The sequence below is a fragment of the Eubalaena glacialis genome, chromosome 5 (genome assembly GCF_028564815.1).
Source record: "Eubalaena glacialis isolate mEubGla1 chromosome 5, mEubGla1.1.hap2.+ XY, whole genome shotgun sequence".
In the NCBI taxonomy this organism is placed as follows: domain Eukaryota; kingdom Metazoa; phylum Chordata; class Mammalia; order Artiodactyla; family Balaenidae; genus Eubalaena; species Eubalaena glacialis.
The window spans coordinates 90,748,293-90,767,103 of record NC_083720.1 but is presented as its reverse complement, the minus strand read 5'-3'; the positions used below and the strand labels follow the sequence as shown (position 1 = coordinate 90,767,103).

Genomic DNA, 18,811 nt, shown 5'->3' with positions numbered 1-18,811 from the left:
TTAATTTGATTTTTAGCCAATTTCAAAGTGATACAAATGTCTTATGAAATTCACCATTTTCTTTATGAATGTGTAGTGTCTCAATAAAAATCTTCCAGTTTGGAAATTCTGATGAAATTTAACAGAATTACTGGGTTAGAGGATACCTTTTATTGGATTTGGTTCATGAGTCATGTTAGGAGGTCAATCCTTCAAAATTCATCACAATAGAATCATTCATCACAACAGAAATTTCCCAAAGGAAGGAAAAGAAGAATGTGTTTTAAAAAGGTAGGATCTTATTTTAAGTTAAACTAGTATAATATACATAGTATAGCAGGTAGACATTTTTATAAAGCAAGACAGGAGAAGTTAAAATATAAAGAACACAGGGTATACTAGGTTCATAGGCATATCAAGAAGTGCCAAATGATAAAATTATGCAAAAAATTATATAAATAATCAATCATACCCAGAAAGCCAAAAAGCATAATTGTAAATAAATATTACAATGTTTTAATGAAAATGAAAAATGAAAAAATTAAGTGCTTGCAGAATAGTGAAACTGAGATGAGATCAATATTTAACATATTCAGAATATGTTACCAAATTTTTCAAATTCTGGTGACTTAACCCTCCCTTTGATTTTCTGATGGTGTTAGAGTATTCTCATTAAAAAAAAATGTAAAAAGGGTAAATTTAATAAAAAAGAGAGGCTGTAGCGTCCACAGCACAGAATTCAGTATAAGAGTGAGGTCTCCCTGCAGAATCATAGTCAGTGTGTGGGTGTGTATGTATAAAACCCAGAATGAGGTCCTGATAAGATTGTGGGCATAAAAGTTAGACAGACCTGGGTTCCAATTCTGGCACTACCCATTGTGCAACCCAGAGAAAACGATCAACTTCCCCTATCCTCAATATTCTCATCCATATAGTGCTTATGATAAAGATTACATAGCACAAACATTTAGTTCAGTGCCTGGCTCCTAACAGATGCTTGATAAATGTGGCACTGATGTCATTATCATCAGAACTTTTAGTGACAAGTCAAGAAGCCTACAAGTGCAAAGTCCCACTTTCTCTGGCCCCTCTGTGGTGGGTTTGGGTGGCAGGAGTTTAGGACAGAAGGATGGCTACAAAGGTCAAACTTGAAGGCTTGGTTTTTATCTAGGCTCTACAATATTGCTTTTTCAACTATAACAGCTGTCTTCAGGAACATGTTATTAAAATAATATCCTAATACCCTTAAGCGTTAAAAATCAATGTTAAGGAAGCTGCTGACTTGCAATCTGGTCCCTAGTCACAAGAAACTGTGGAGTGAGCTATGGTGAGCAGTTTGTAAAAATGCCATCTTTCTCACTACATAAGAGAATCAGAAATCAGATCAGAGAAGCTGGGGAAGATCATCTCATGAGAAATGAAAATGAATAAGTTCTTAGAGGGCAAATACTGTTTTATTTAAAAGGTGGTAAACCATGATGGCTATGAGATCAAGCTTTGGAGTCAGAACTGCCTGAATTCAAATCTTGGCTCTACCATTTAAGAACTTTGTGACCTGGCAAGTTACTCATAATTTTTATTATCTATAAAGTGGATTCAATCATAAGTAAGTATACTTTTTGGAGGTGTGATTGGAGAACTAAATATAAAAAACCTTAGTCCAAGGCCAAGCTCAATAAATGGGAGCTTCTATTACAATCAACTTCAACAATATCATCAGCAGCTGCATCTGCATTATCATGTCTCCTTGTTTTTCTGTTACTGAACAGAGTGTACGGCATACAGCAGGAGCCCAACAAATGTTGTCAAACACAAATTAAACACTATTCTCCACATTTTAGAACACTGAACAAATCTGAAAGATAAATTTTGGCTACTCCTCATGTTAAAGATAAATTAATTCAAGCAAAGGGAACAGAAGTAGCAGTGAACTTTTCTTGATCTTTATTTGTTTGGGCTTGCCAGAAGTATGGAAAAAGTAAGCTCCAGGAACTGTCTTTCATCTTTTTGCTGCTCTTTGGTCTACCGAGTCTCCCCATACAGAGCACTAGCTTCACAGGCAGTATTTCTGCTGCAGAAACACAGATCTAAACTATCTAGCCAGCCTGGGAAGCCAGTTATTCCTGCTTCCCAGCAGTTCTGTACTGAATCAATGGTGAGATTTGAGGCATGTGCCACTGTTGCTGGCCAAGGTCAAGGGGTAGCCTCCTGAACTTAAAGCTAGTACACTATGATTCCTTACATTCTTCTATGTAAAAAGACAGATTTCGGCAAAGAGATCAAAACAGAGGTCATCAACTTCAAAGTAATCAATGTTCAAAGTAAGTCTGCCCAAGTAGGTACGGGGAACAACTACCCACACTGCTTAATGCATGGGAGAAAATAACTAGCATCATTGGAGGCCACCAAACCCGTGATGGATGCAGGGAGTTGGAAGGGAAGGTGTTGAGCCATCTCATTTTTAAAAGTCCCAAGTTTCTCTTGATTTCATTCATTCGATCTGCCTTTCAAAGGCAGCTCTTTTAAGTAAAACCATTCCCTAAAGTCATCACCTGTTTCTTTAAAACACACATAGTCACGTAGTGGAGGAAAAAAAGATTCCCTCCTCCAAGGTAACTCATGACACCACTTTCTGAGTGAATTCTGAGGTTAATTGTTAATCTCGACTTCTTCTTAGGCGTAACTTAGGTTTTAGTTAAACTACTCTCAACATCTGCTTCTTCCTGTGTTGACTTTTCGGATGAGCTAACAAGGGTTCCGTAGTGAAAGCACATAACTTACCAAACTTCAGTGCTAAGAAGGGCACCTGATCTGAAATTGGCTGACCTTTTCAGATGTGATTCCTGAAGTAAGGAATAGCCTCACTTGCTGAAGTAACAAACCACAAGAGTCAATGCTAGACTATTTTATCCTTGTTGTTTTTCAATCCAGGTTCCCCACGATATGTTGGAAACTACACTAACTAAATTTCATTTCCCACAGTTTGGGCAAAAGATGGCCTACCAAAAATGTTTGCTGAACTGCCTTTTTCACTGATGCTTACACTGACTCTTTGCATTAACCCCAAGTTGCCAGGTAGAAATAGCCACAATTATGGACACTAGTACCTGAATGAGGGTGAGCCAGAACATGAGTACTTAAGGAAGGTCAAAGCAAAAGCAAGCTCATACTCACTGATCCCTTACGTCTATCTTTTTCCTTTCTCTGTATTATAATCTGTTCCCGTAGATACTACGGTGCTTTGCATATCAGGGGCAAAAAGAATCATTGTAAAATGAAGAACAAAAGTGCTTTCGGCTTTAACTCCTCGGCAGCCATAGTTGGGTGAGAAAAGAGTTAGGAAGAGGCCTTGCATCTCTTCCTTAAAATAGCAGTTTATACACTGTTTGTTCTCTGTGTCCCTTTGGAATCATGCATGATCACTCAGTTGACAGATTCTCCAAGATTAAAGCCAATTTGCTATAACAAACGAACAAAAAAGAATTTTTAAACACATCTGACTTTTCTGAGTTAGGATTTTGTACTGCATTATTGAAAAGAAATAATATAAAAATAAAATTAAAGAAAGAGTGGGTGGTGATGAGTACATACGAACGGATGGGAAGATTTCTATTTATCTCTTACTAGCGGCTTAAGCACTAAGAGACCCTATAAAAGAGACCTGGCAGTTGTGTCGTGTGAATCCACCTTCAGGGGTCCCAGGGGCAAATTCCTTCCTAGGAGAGCCTCCCACAATGTGAGGTCATAATTACCTACAATGATCTCTACAAGTTGATCTGTCCGGATGAGGTCCCATTGCCTATGCGGTAAAAAGCTGTCATTAGACTTTTCCACCAGCTGATGTGCTGGCGTCTACGGGGCAATAGAGGAACACAGAGCACTTTGGCAGTGGATTTGATGCTGTGAAACTCACAACTCGAACCTCCCCCACAATTCGCTCTGCACTAGCAAAACTGACAACAGATTTCCCTCTGTCCTCACAGAACATAAGATCTGTCCTTTTTTAAGGTCCTTTGTATATAACCAGAAACGAACTCCTTGCAATTACTTTTAGTTTTACTTCCCCACATATTACATGAGATACATATTCCTTCATGATTCCAGTGAGAAATTAAACCAGCTAATTGACATTGTAGAAACCAGTGACAAAAGATATTTAAATCTTTTAACTGTTTACAAAGTATTTTGTGCATAATGTATGCACTAATCTAAACACTCTGAAGGCAAAGTCAGTCCTAGCTATAAGTCAAGAAATTACAGTTCTATTTTCCACAAATTCATCTGATTGGCAATTGACATATAAATGTGTTAATGGGAAAGAAATGGAGAGCTTTTGCCTTTCACTGTACTTCTGTATTCTTTGAATTCTTTCTAAGAATGTACTGTTCTATTACTTGTGTAATTAAATAAGCATTCAAAAAACCTTTTGAAAAATTAAAATTGTTTAAAGATACACAAAAATTTTTAGAGAAAAATTTGGAAGGATATTGCTAACAGTGGGATTGTTGATAGCTATTAGGTCTATAGGTGATATTCATGCTTTGTACTGTGATGCAAAGCATAAGATACAAATTAGCAATAATTGGCTAGTTTTGTTATGTAATAAAAAAGAATAAAATATTTGTGTCACAAAAGAAAACTGGAAGCTTCAATGACAGATATATATTAATCTTTTTAAGTACTATCTCTACTTCTAAATATGCTTTCATATATAGTTTATATTTATCTATTAAACATTCACCCCATCAATCAAACCTATATATTGACTCCTAACTTTCTAAATAATCTATCATTTTTCTTCTTCAAAAGCTCATTTCTAAAGTTTTCTAGTTATAAATCAGTAATTTTATTCCATTCTTTCTTTGTGGATATTAGGCCTTCTGATTCAAAGAATACAGAAACACAGTCAGCAATAATTAATAATAAGAGAACAATTACAAAATGATCATCGTGAGTCATTCATGTTATCCAGGAGTCTAATGTGGGAAGGGAGGGCAGGATTTAGGGACAAGTAAATGGGAAGTGATGGGAAGAAAGGATGTAGGGAGACTAGGAGAGTGAAAAATGTCATGGGGAGTGGAGATCAGTTAGCTAGATTGAACTGTATGAAACTGCCATATGCATAAGTCAAAAAATTTGAATAGTGGTAATTTAATATGGTTCAACCAAATAACTGCAATAATAATAATAATAATAATAATAATAATAATAAGAGAAGGAGTGAGAAGGAAATCAAGGTAAAAGTTTTTAAAGTCTTCATTCTACCCGACTCCTGCTTCATTCAGTGTGTTATGGATGTGATAACAATCTTGCAGATATTTCTTAAGAAATTCTACTCTTCACATATCCAATTATCTGTCAAGTGTTCTGAGAAGGAGGAAGAAGTAAGTATTTCACATATTTACCTTCAAGATGGGAGCCATAAAGACTGACAGACCAGTCAGAATAAACACAAGGGTTCCAGTGACTCTTTGTTCCCTGAAACCAAATCAAAAGATTACCAATCTACCTTTTGTTTTCATAAACATGCTTTTGCCTTTTCACCTTCAGAAAATACTATACATTGATGGAATCACTGTTTGGCTAAGACAGCAAAGGTGCGGATATCATATGTAATTAATACCTCAAGGACAGCATATAAGCTTAACAGAACTATAAAATTCTCTTAAAACTATTGCAGTATGTGATTTGAATTCATCAAGAAAAAAGTGATTCTGTTAAATCCTTGGTCCTTTTAGAATCAGGAGAGAAAAATCACTTGCTCTGGTCCCATCAATTACTGGCCTACTTGAAGCCCTTATTTTTTAAACAACTTGTACTGTTGTGTAATTACACCTTCCTTCATAGGAGACAGTTATTACACCGTCCCACATTCTAATTAACAAACAGCTCAGGGAAATTTCCTAAGTGCAATAAATCCCATCAGTCTCATTTCCAAATCTACAACAACAAAAGTACTTTTTTAACAAATACGATTCCCATACAACACCCCCTCCCCCCAAGAAAAATCACCCACTGTTGTGGCGTGGGAAACGATGGCTCTGTCATGTGAGCTATTCACCCAAGCTCTTAGGGGCAGAGTCCGCTGCAAAATACGCAATAAAGTATAAAGGTCTCATAAGAGCTCTTCACGGCTACCCAGATTTAACTGCTGGAGGTCAAGGTTTCTCAGTGCTTACGGGACAGAAAATGAACTGGAAAATAAGAATTCCTCTCCTTTCACAGAATCTTTTTTTGGCCGCGCGGCTTGCGGATCTTAGTTCCCTGACCGGGGGTCGAACCTGGGGCCCTGGTAGTGAAAAGGCCAAGTCGTAACCACTGAACTGCCAGGGAATTCCCTCCTTTCACAGCATCTTGAGAATCATAAGCAGACTCAAGAGTTTTAGGGAGTCTCAATAGAGCTGAAAAATTAAAGGGTCTGGCTATATATATATGATTGTGATAGAGTATGTACCACAGCACTAAAATGACTTGCATGTTGAAGAAAATGAATGACCTGTCTGCGTTTTTACTCTGCATAATTTAGTCTGCTGGTAATCAAAGGAAATGTATGTAAGATAAAAAGTGAACTCCAGAAATTATGGAAGACTCTTTCACATGAAAATTTAGTCCTTTCTAGAACATCAAGTACAGGAATAAATTATTCATCACCAGCCCTTTCTCCTCCACATTTGTCCGTTTCCTTCTGAATGACACACAGATGTGAGCATGGTATGTTTTATGGATCCATTTTTCTCTGACGTAACACACCTCACTCCTAGGAATTTTGGTTGTTCTCCAGGTGCAGAAGTCTCTGTCTCCATCTTCAAACTGTCGATGTGAGCAATGGAGATGACAGTAGCAGCCACGTACCACGGAAGGGCCATGAAGGAGCACACCACCATGAGGATGGCCACCCAAAAGAGATCCAGGTGATATCCAGCTCCTTTCTGTAGCAAGAGGTCACAAAACCATGTGAAGAAAGCACTCATACTGCTATCTAGTCATATTTCCAGATGGGAGTTAAGATTACCCAAAGAAACCAATCCGCTTTGCTTGATACACATACCTACCAGAAGATGAGGTCCTTGAATGAGACTTTATCTTCCTCATACTATCCCCCTAACAATTAAACGCAAAGCTGCCACATGATACACCTCCTCTAGCTTGATTTAAGTCACAGTTTATTATTTGCTTATTGTTAATTATCTTCTCTGCATCCAATTACATAACTGGAACAATGGAGATATAGAACTACCTTGAAGAGTTACTGACATCCTTCAATGAAGTAATTGAGGCAAATCACCTTGTAGGAACTTAAATGGCAGTGATAGTTACAGAGTAGAAGCTCAATAAATGGTGACAGTAGCAATAGTAATACTGGTTGTTTTTAACATAAACAGGATAGGTACCTTAAAAACAGGCATGATGCCTTCTCTGCTTGACTAGCAATATGCTGTTCACCCAGACAGTATTCAGCACATGTAGACTAATGATGTGAAAGCAACCTTAAGAAAAGCAACCTTAACACTTATATGTGAAATCTAAAAAAATGATACCAATGAACTCATTTTCAAAACAGAAATGGACTCACAGATATAGAAAACAAATTTATGGTTACCAAAGGGCAAAGGGGGGTGGGGAATTAGGAGTTTGGGATTAACATATACATGCTACTACATAAAATAGAGAACCAACAAGGGTCTATTGTATAGCACAGGGAACTATATTCAATATCTTATAATAACCTATAATGGAAAAGAATCTGAAAAAGAATAGATTTATATATATATATAAATAAGAATACATATACAAGTATATATAAAAAATACATATAAATTATAAAAAACTGAATCACTCTGCTGTACACCTGAAACTAACACAACATTGTAAATCAACGACACTTCAATTAAAAAAATAAAGACAAAAAAGTACATAGAAGACCCTTTCTCACCCTTAATAGTATATGAAAATAATTGTTTAACAACCTATGAAACATTATAATTAAGGTAATTGTACCCCCTTAATAAGAATAGGCTGATTTCAAACATTGCCAGATAGTCACAATAACATTTACTGACTGGAAGAGCAGACAATGTAACAAAAGGTCTAGCTCTTTTACTCACTAAATAAATATTGTTCAATGTGTCCACAATGTTATTCTCTGGTTGTATTTCTCTGCTCTATTTATGAAGAAATCAAATACCTAATATCCCTATGGAGCCTGAGAAAACAGAGCAGTGCATTTTCACAGCATGGAAGCAGCAGCGCCAAGAGGCTGGGCACGACCAATCTGAGGAAGCAGAGAGGTTGGCTTTAAAAACATGAGAATGGTCTTTACACTAGGAACCCGGTGACTGTTATCATTCAGATCCTGTTACAGTTACTCAGAACGCTGCTCTCTTCTCACTGAAATGCCACGATTTCACCCCTGGCTGGCACACATGGGTCTAATCATGTTCTCAGAGAACTCATCGCAGCTGACACAAGAAAGAAAAGCATATTTTTACTTAGTCCAGGCTTGGCTAAGAATGAAAATCTCCTTGAGAGACAAATAGGTGGATACATATTCAGAAAACCAGTTCACTGCAGTACAAATGGTTTGAAAGCATAAGGGTTTGAACTGGGAGTGGGTTAAGGCAGCAGAAAGGGGGCCAAGGTGAGGATGAACTGAAATAACTTGTTCAGTAGTGACTAATGAGGTGAATATCCTGCTACGTGTGGGGTCTCAGTCATTCATTCTTTCAGCAAATTCTGACTGCCAACCTCGTAACCAGCACAGGCTTGGATGTTAGTGACATATTTGCAAATAAAACAGACAACAATTCCTGAGCTCATGGAGCTTACATTCTACTGACAGAGACAACAATAAACAACATAAATAAGTAAACTACACAGTATCTAAAACAGCAGGAAGCACTAAAGAGAACTATGAGAAGTTGGACTTGTACTCAGAGTACTGTCGGAAGCCACTGTAGGGTTTTAAAGGGAAGAACGAGATGACCTGCTTATGTCCTAAATACCACGGCTGCTGGGTTAGGAACAGACTGAAGAAAACAGCAACCAGTTAGGAGGCTGGTGCCATGACCCATGCAAGAGACTGTCATGGTTAGAACCAGGGTGGTACCAGTGAACATAGCAAGAAGTGGGTGGATTCTGGCTCTTCCTTAAGGTGGAGCATACAGGATTTGCTCACTCCTGCCTGTGGATGTGTTGGCCATTCATGATCTGGCCTCTGTTTACATCTGCAGCCTCAGCTTTGACCTCTGCCCTACTTGGATCCTATATCACGGCCACTTTCAACCATATGCAATTCCTTGAATATGTCTTACTCACTAATGCCTTTTGTGTCTTTGCCCATATAGCATCCCTCCCTGGAATAACCTCTCTTTTCCTTCTTTCCTTGGCCCAGTCCTACTCATCTTTAAGACTTAGATCAGCCTTTTTTTTTTTTTTTCTGGTAGTTTTTCCTTCCTCAGCCCAGGTGAGATAGGTGAGTTTAGTTAGGTTAGATCTCCTCCTTTATGTTCCCCTGTCTATCACTTTACACTTTCCTCTATCACAGCACTCATCACACTGTTTTGAAATTGTAGATGTGCTTATCTGTCTTTGATATCAGACTGTAGGTAACATGAGGAGCTAGACTGTATCCTGAATACCTAAGCAGAGTACATGATGCATAGTCAATGCTCAATTAATTAAAAAGTGAATGACAAATACCATGTATACATTCTTGAGTGGCAACTATAAACTCTTCATTAGCTACACAAAAAATTAAAACTTATTTGTTAATCGGTAGAAATGTGAATCTTTTGGAGGGGGAAGAGGGGAGGTGAACAACATCTGGAAATACCACAGTTTCAAGCCTTATTTAGACTAAATCACTCAAGACCATATTAGAGGTACCAACATGGTAATCAATGGGCAGGATCCCCAAATCTTGTCACCAAGGAAACTGTTAATAACCTAAGGATGTGCACACTGGCCAGATCAACGGGTCAAAAGAAGACTGACTGCAGCAAAGTCATGCATGTTACCCCGAGCCACCTGCATGCGTTCTTAAACTATTTCAAGTAAAACAAGTTTGAGCTAGATAACCTGGAGACTAGCAAAAAGGGGCCGCATAATACCAAAGAAGGTGGAATGAGGATTTTAGAAAGTAGAATACAAAGGTAACCGCAAAACCACCAGAATAAGTAAAAGTTCTGGGACAAAATAATTACAGACACATAATTACTCTGCCTCTTGACATCACTCCCTTCAAAAGGTCTTCCTTTCCCTCAACCACGCTGAGACTACTTGATGCTCTTAAAAGGAAGGGAAAATTATCAACTTGACCTGAAGGTGCTGCCTGATTTGCCTCTGCAGAGCTCCCTCTCCAGACTCAACCCTCCCTCTCTCACTGCAGCCACACTGGATTATTTTGGTCATTCATTCCTGCCAGGTTACCGCCTCTTATAAAGCCTGTTCATATACAGTGACTCCTGTGCCATCCTGTGTTCCTCTTCCCACCCAGTCTCACTCAGCTAATCCTACTGTTGTGTGAGATCTCAGTGTAAGTGCCACCACCTTGGAACTCCCAGCACCTCGGGACTAGGTCAAACCGTCTCTTATAGACTCTTAAAGGACCATCCCTCGTCTTTCGCGGTACCAGACACATTTGCAATGTCACATTTTGCATGATTACTGGGATGATGCCTCTCTCCCTCAGGACAGGGACCATGTGCGTTTCTGTCCACCACTGAAACTCCAGCACATGGCACTGTGCCCGCTACAGAGCGGACACTAGATAAATGTTCACTGGATAAATGATTGCATGTTAATTCATCTGTTCCATGGCACTCTGCTAGATCCTAGAAATAAAATTATAGTTAATGACACAGTCCTTGCCCTCAAGTTGCTTACAGAGTAGTAGTAGAGCTGGACAAATCAATAGGCATTCTCAGTACCACAGTGTTAAAGGTCTACAGCAGGGGTGAGCACCCAGGAGGGGCACTCAACTCAGCCCAAGGTCAAGGATAGTTTGCATAGGAGGTGGTATCTAAGCTGAGTCCTAAAACGTAAGCCATAACCAGCTGGGAGACAAGATATGGAGATGCAGGGGAAAATAACAGGCAAATGAGCTACCATTTTGAGAAAATTAAATAGAGTTGGTGCTTAGGAGGAGATGGGAAAGGTGGAAAATAAGGCTAAAGAAGTTAAGAACTTTGATGTTTTGTTGAAGGCTTTGGAATTCTTTCTAGCATAAGAGCAATAGGAAGCAACTGAAGGGTTTTAAGCAGGCAAGTGATGTGATCAGATTTGTGTTTAGAAGGAGGGATCTGCTGGATTGTAGAAGACGTGTTGAAAGAGGTCAGGACTGGAGGCAGAGGTGACAAGCATGACAACGCTGCCATAATCCAGGCTTCAGATGATGCAGTTCAAACTAAAGGAACAGTAGTGGGGAAACACAAAGGACAGATGGGAGAGATTTTAAGGGGACTGAGAGTCCAAAGAGGGAAAACAATGAATTTATTTTGCCTAATTTCAATGCTTAAGGCTTACAATGTCTAGTATGGTATCCTACACACAGTAAACACTGGAGACATGTTTGTTGAACAAAATGATAAAAGCTATGCTCAAACATTCATGGTGCCCCAACTATTGCCATGAAGACCCCAGAATGCAAATGGTTATGTTAGAGAAGTTGTTCCTGCAAAACAAACCTATATGTATGAAAATGAGCCACTTCTAAGGTATCTCTTTTAGCTACAAGTGTCTGAATAACTAGATTAGAATGGAATGAAAATAATATTCAAATATTTGGCACTTTTTAATGGAAATAATACTGTAAGAAATATAGAAAACAGCATTTTTTCTAAAATGCCATGTGACATCTTTTGCTCCTCACCCCTCCCCCCTACTGCCTCTTGCCTTCTTCAGACTCTGATCATCTCTCTCCCGGATTACACAGCAGCCGCCTGACACTCTCTCCACCCTCTCCTCCTCTCTAGTACCTCTCCCAACTGTCCTTACTGCTGCCAGAGTGAGGGTCTAAAGTACAGCTCTGATGCCATCCATCCAGGCTGGCATGCTGAGGAAGCAGGGGAGGCCAGTGGGAGATGAGCGGCCCAAGCAGGACGGAGCAGGTCCCACGAGCCTGGCTTCCCACGCCGAGTCTCCTGCATCTGAGCCTGTGATGGGGGCCCTCACGGGTTCCTGAAACGATACCATTCCCTAAACATGCCCTGCATATTATGTGCCACTCTTCAAACTGGCACTGTTTCTGCATCTTGACCTCTGTTTAAACCCATCCTGTCCCTTCAAGGTCCAGCTCAAACTCTGAGGCTTCCTTCACATCCACTCAGCAACCCTCGGCTCTCGATGCCGCTCTGGCCTCAGAAGCCCCTGCTTTATTCTTGTCCCTGACAACCCACTCTCCTCATTGCTTTCCCTGCCCAAAATCCTTCAGTGGCTTCTTGTTTCACTTAGAATAAAACCTAAGCAGTGTAAAATTATCCTTAAGGTTCTACATCGGTGTTTCTCCCCAGAACTATTTTGCGCACCAGGGGACACGTGGCAATGTCTGGAGACATTTTTGGTTGTAACAACTTGGCGGGAAAGGGTGCGACTAGCATCTAGTAAGTAGAGGCCAGAGATGCTGCTAAATAGCCTACAATACACAGGACGGTCATGACCAACAAAGAATTATGCAAAACGACAATAATGCTGAAGTTGAGAGCCTTTGTTTTACGGTGATCTGGTCCCACTCCCACTGACCTTATCTTGAATCACTGATTCCCCAAGGTTCCAGTTACACTGACCTGTTATCTGTTCTTCAATACACCAAGCTTCCCACCCAGGGCCTTTGCATCTGCTCCTATCTTTGCTTGGAAAACTATTTTTTAAATAAACATTCATTGAACACCTATGCTAGGCCTTGTGTTAGATAAAACAATAAGAAAGAATATCTGCCCTTAAGAGGTTTACAGGTTATTAGTTGAAGCCAGGTGTGGAAGCAAATAATTTATTGTACGTGAAAGATACAAGGCACAAAGAAGGCAAGGTCATTTTCAACCTAGGGGTGGATATGAGTGGTGAATAGGGGAAATCCACTAAACTCCTTCAGGGCAGAGACCATACCTTAGAACAATTTTTATCTTCAACATCTAACACAAGTGTTCCATACAGAGCAAGGATTTAGTAAGCACTCAAAAGGTTAAGTATGTCCTTTAAAGTTTATAAAAGTCCTTGTCTTCATGGATATAAACCCAAAAATGTCCTACTTTCTGAAACTGGAGATTATTTTAAGTACAAGGATAGGAACTGAAACTTTACTTCCTTTTGATATTGTATAAGATTTGTTAATACAGAACAAAGGTCATTCAGGAATAAATCCACAGAAATCAAAATCTATGAGAGACAAAGGTTAGCCTCACAGTTCACGTCTGATAAATAGATGATAACAAAGGAGTCAGGAGCAGTACACACACACGCACAGACACAGAATAAACATTCGTGCTAGGAGCCCCCATGATTCAGAGAACAAGCTGGTTTATGGGGACACTGAGAACCATGATACAGTTTCTCCCACCAAGGGAGGGGACACAGATTTGTACACAAATTATAATGTATTTTAAACAGAGATTCAAAGAGGTTTGAAAAAGACACCCAAGAGTACAGAGTGTTTAACTACGTCTAGTGTGAACCCACAAAATCTTCCCGCAGCGATGCCATCTAAACAGGGCTTTGACTAATATAAGCACTCACTATGAGAACTGGAGATGGGCGGGCAGGTTCTTCGGTTATCACCCAGCTCATACGGTGCAACAGCTCTGAGAACCATGTGGCCACAGATAACAAAATTCTTCAAGATGTATTTACTAAGTCTACCTTATGGAAATCATTGTGATGGGCCACACGAGAGCTGGAAAGAGGACTAAAACATGGTCCTTGCCTTGAAAACGTTTGGCTCAGAAAAGAAGATAAGGTAATTACACAAAAAAACTACTGTGCAAGACATTATGTGACCAATGCCACAGAGTAATACAGTAAGTAAGAGCAAAAACAACAGCAATAGAAATTACATCATAAGTGAAGGCTATGCTGACAAGTTTTTACATTTGGAGGATCTTAAAGGATGGGGATGATTCTGAGAGGTGGTAATCATTGAGGAGTGGAGAGGAGAGTTGGAATAACCAGCAGAAGAAATTGCGAGGTGAAGAAAAAACAACAGTTCATTTGACCAGGGCATTGTATAGTATGTGGAAAGAATCATTTTAAATTTTGGGTGAGATCATATCGCAAAGAGACCTAAATTCCAAGCTAGGGCAAATGCACATTCTTCAAGGGAAGATGGTTTAGAGGGCCAAGGTATAAAAGTTTAAGAACTACAGGACTGACATATAAAAAAAAAATGCTTTAAAAAAATATTCCAGCTTTTGGAATGAAGCAAGGGAGACTGGTTATTATTGATAACTCATGGTTAAACCATTACAACAGTCTAGACATGAGATAAAAGGACTGAATCTAAGGTATCATAGCAGAAATGGAAAGGAAAAATTAAAACAGGGCACATTTTGGAGTTATCCAAGAAAACACACTCAAATTAAGTGTTTTACCATAGAGTTTATCAGAGAAAATTTATTGCTACAACGACCTAATATCTATTTCTGGATACCGATTCCAAGCAGTTTTTCCCTCCTGCACCCTATCTTTAACACTTAAAATCACTTCCCTTGTGAGAAGTATCCCTTGCTTTGAAGCCTGAAGCTCATACTCTCTTCCTGCCTCTGCAAGGACTCAGGGAAAGACCTTGGAGAAGTCATGACCTTGCTGAACCAGGTTTGCTTTTGAGTGCTCTGCAGGGATAATGTGGGACATAACCAACCAAACTGATGGACAAAAAAAGCCAAGTGCCTTGGCGTTCCTCATCAGTATAGAGCTGCTCAGCAGAGTGGAAAGGTGGATCCCATCCCAAACAGAGCAATCAGCCAGCCAGGGCCATCTGACACAGAGCCAAAGCCAATGCCACCCAAAAACATGCTGCTTTTAGTATCACAATGCCTCCATCTCTCTCACTGTGTCAGGTTTCTCTTTTGAAGCAATTTCATAGCAGTCAGGGCCCTTAATAATTTTAGATAGAATCTCCAATTTTCACATTCCACAGCCTCTTTTCCTAACGAAATTTGAACAAAACAATATCCAGTGTGAAAAGCCCTTGATTCATGACGATATCCCCACTGGTATCTTTAGATTTGTGTCAAAACACTGGCACTTATTCTATAACTACTGTCATTCAAAGGAATGATTTCAAATAAGCAATTCCAAAAGTGATAAAAACATTTTTTATATATTCAACTCCTATTTTAAGAGGTAAATCCTAATATGCCTTGATTTTCTAATGTTTTCTATAGGGAGTAGAATAAAATTTCAATATTGTATCAACCCCAAATTTGTTAAATTCGAAATTCTGAATTTTATTAGTAAGAAAACTTAATGAGCAAAAAGAATAGGCATTTGCCTTCAAGGACACATAGCAAATCTGACCAACTATATATCAAAAGTAAGAATATGTTTCCAAACTTTTTCAGAATAAAATATATTAGTCAACATCTATTTCCAGCCTTTCAAAAGTAAATCAACACTGAATTCCTCCCAGTATAGAACATCTAAAACTGCTCAACAAAATACAGAAAATATCTCACAGAAATCATGGTTTATCTGCCAGAAAGTAAGAGAAATAACTGGAAACAAAAAATAATGGCAACAAGAAAGAGTAAATCTACAATGTCAGTAAACCCTTGAGGCCTGGGCCTGCCCTGCAAGACTATGCCAGTCTTTGGCGGGGTAAGGCATGGGGTAGAATGACCATCTGAACTCTAGGGACAGGACACCAATCCTAGGGATATGGGGGAAAGGGCATAGATGGGAGACACCCCCTGAAATAAAACTAGGATACTCTAAACACAGCATACCCATTTGGTAAACTAGGGGGAAAAAACACCCTACAGAGAGAGACAGTGGGGATACATGCCTCTCTTGGCCTTGCCACTAGATGTAATGCCATTAAAAAAACAGAAAAGGGCTTCCCTGGTGGCGCAGTGGTTGAGAATCTGCCTGCTAATGCAGGGGACACGGGTTCAAGCCCTGGTCTGGGAGGATCCCACATGCCGCGGAGCAACTAGGCCCGTGAGCCACAACTACTGAGCCTGCGCGTCTGGAGCCTGTGCTCCGCAACAAGAGAGGCCGCAATAGTGAGAGGCCCGCGCACCGCGATGAAGAGTGGCCCCCACTTGCCGCAACTGGAGAAAGCCCTAGCACAGAAACGAAGACCCAACATAGCAATCAATCAATCAATCAATCAATCAATAAATCTTTAAAAAAAAAAACCAACAACAACAACAACAAAAAAGATTCTCCAAAGATATTCCTAACCATAAACCTACAACTGAGTTTGGGGCTGGACTTCACATTACCTCTGCAGTCTGAAAAACCTTAAGCTAAAAATGTAGTGTGAAGTAGTCCTAGCCTTCTATGAATGTCTTGCCACCACACTCTCAAAAACTGCATAGATATAGACATAAAATATCGAAACTATATTCCATCAAGCTTCTAGGGAAGCAGTCAAGACTACTGCAAATTCTTCAGTACAGATGTGGCAGATTTTACTTTCCAAAAATGGCTGGGAAAATATCTCCTGTCCCACATATTTTCCTACAATGTAAAATTGCCACTCCTCCGTCAAACAGTGGAGTCCTTCCTCATCTCCCTGAATGGAGGATGGTCCTATGACTATTTTGACCAGCTGACTCTGGCAAAGTAACGAAGTAAAGCTGTGCCAGTTGCAGGTGTAACCATGATATGGCCTAATTTTTCACTTCTTAATTCTTGGAAGTCAGCTGCCATGTAGTAAGTGCAAATAACCCACTGCCATGCTGTGAGAAGCCTGCACCACATGGAAAGACCCTGGAGGATGAGATGCCATGTGGTGAGAGGGGGAGGGGGGAGAGGGAGAGGGAGGGGGAAAGGGAGAGGGAGAGGGAGAGGGAGAGGGAGAGGGAGAGGGAGAGGGAAAGGGAGGGGGGAAGAGAGAGAGAGAGAGAGGCAGGCAGACACACCAGGGAATATCAAGGTATGTGAGACATGTGAGTGAGTGAAGAAACCACCTTGGACAATCAGCCCGGTCAACCCTTCAGATGACATCAGCCCTGGCCACTATCTAACTGCAACTGCAGGAGAGACCTCAAGCAAGGAGTATCCATCTGAACCCTGTCAACCCAAAGAAACATGAGTTATCTTCAACAAATAACTCATCAACATGAATATCTTCAACAAATAAATTACAAGGGGAAACAAACAGATTGATGGAGGGGAGAATCTATGGACTGAAAGTTTATGAAAGACTTAGGGGCTTCCCTGGTGGCGCAGTGGTTAAGAATCTGCCTGCCAGTGCAGGGGACTCAGGTTCGATCCCTGGGCCGGGAAGATCCCACATGCCACAGAGCAAATAAGCCCATGTGCCACAACTACTGAGCCTGCACTCTAGAGCCCATGAGCCACAACTACTGAAGCCCGTGCGCCTAGAGCCCGAGCTCCGCAACAAAAGAAGCCACTGCAATGAGAAGCCCGTGCGCCGCAATGAAGAGTAGCCCCAGCTTGCCGCAACTAGAGAAAGCCCGTGCGCAGCAACAGAGACCCAATGCAGCCAAAGATAAATAAATAAAATTTTAAAGTAAATAAATAAATAAATAAATAAATAAATAAATAAAAGTTTATGAAAGACTTAAGATAATGTTTGAACTTTATTTGGATCCTGATTTAAACAAATAAATTGTGTTTTTAAAGTTTAATATATGTATGACACATTTGCAAATTTAAATATTGACTGGATTTTTGATGATATTAAGGAATTTTGTTAACTTTTTTTAGACTGATAATGGTATTGTGGTCATGCTTTTCAAAAGAGATCTTATCTTTAGAAATACATAGTCCAAAATTTATGGATAATATGGAATGCTGTCTACACTTACTTCAAAGTATTATAGGAAGGGGATAAGATCATGGAGATTTAAATGATACAAGGTTGGACAGGAGTTGTTAATTGTTAGAGTTGGGCGATAAATACTGAGTTATACTATTCTGTCTTCTCTTGTGTATGTTTACAACTTTTCCATAATAAAAGATTTTTTCATGGGAATAAATTTTTTAAAAAGTGTTCCCAGGTTGGCTGGACTCTCCTATATCTCTCAGAAGCAAATAAAATCTCTGGAAGGCTCTGAAGCATTTCATAGGAAGATTATTAGCTCACTTTTTAAAAAATTTTTTTTATTTTTAAAGAAAAGCACTAAATACATGAGGAAGAAAGACACTACAGGTAAGAGCTGAGAAAACAAAGTTCAGAATCAAAGACAGCAAATATATATATAAGAAAGAGTATATGGAAGAATAATAAAGAAGGGGACTATCAAAACTGAACCAGAAGATTTGGAAAAGAACAAAACAGAACTTCTAAATACAAAAAAATTTATAATTCTTGAAAGGAAAAATTCAGTGGAGTGGTTTGGTAGTAGAACAGAACCAACAGAAGAAAGAATTAGTAGAAAGATCTGAAGAAATTATCCAAAATATAGCACAGATACTGAAAGATAGTAAATGTGAAAACAAAACAAACCAGTTTAGTAGAATTGGGGCACAAGATGGAGATGTACAATAAAATTCTACTTGTAATTCCAGAAGGATGTATTAGAGATTGAAAGAGTCAAAGAATTACAAAATTCCATAATTGATAAAAGACAGGAAGAGTCAGGAAGCCCAGTAATCCAATAATAATAAAAAGAAATCTGTGCTTACACAAGTTATAATAAAACTCCAA

General features: G+C 39.4%; 1 protein-coding gene across 2 annotated transcripts in view; it reads right to left on the bottom strand.

Annotated features, from left to right (window-relative positions):
• Positions 1-18,811, bottom strand: part of SLC4A4 (solute carrier family 4 member 4) — a 345,525-nt gene that overhangs the window by 13,756 nt on the left and 312,958 nt on the right. For both annotated transcript variants that reach the window (XM_061192359.1, XM_061192360.1), the window contains exons 19-20: positions 6,730-6,908; positions 5,385-5,457 (exon numbers count right to left, since the gene is read on the bottom strand). In XM_061192359.1, coding sequence (XP_061048342.1) covers positions 5,385-5,457; positions 6,730-6,908 — 252 coding nt within the window. The remainder of the gene's footprint in view (positions 1-5,384; positions 5,458-6,729; positions 6,909-18,811) is intronic.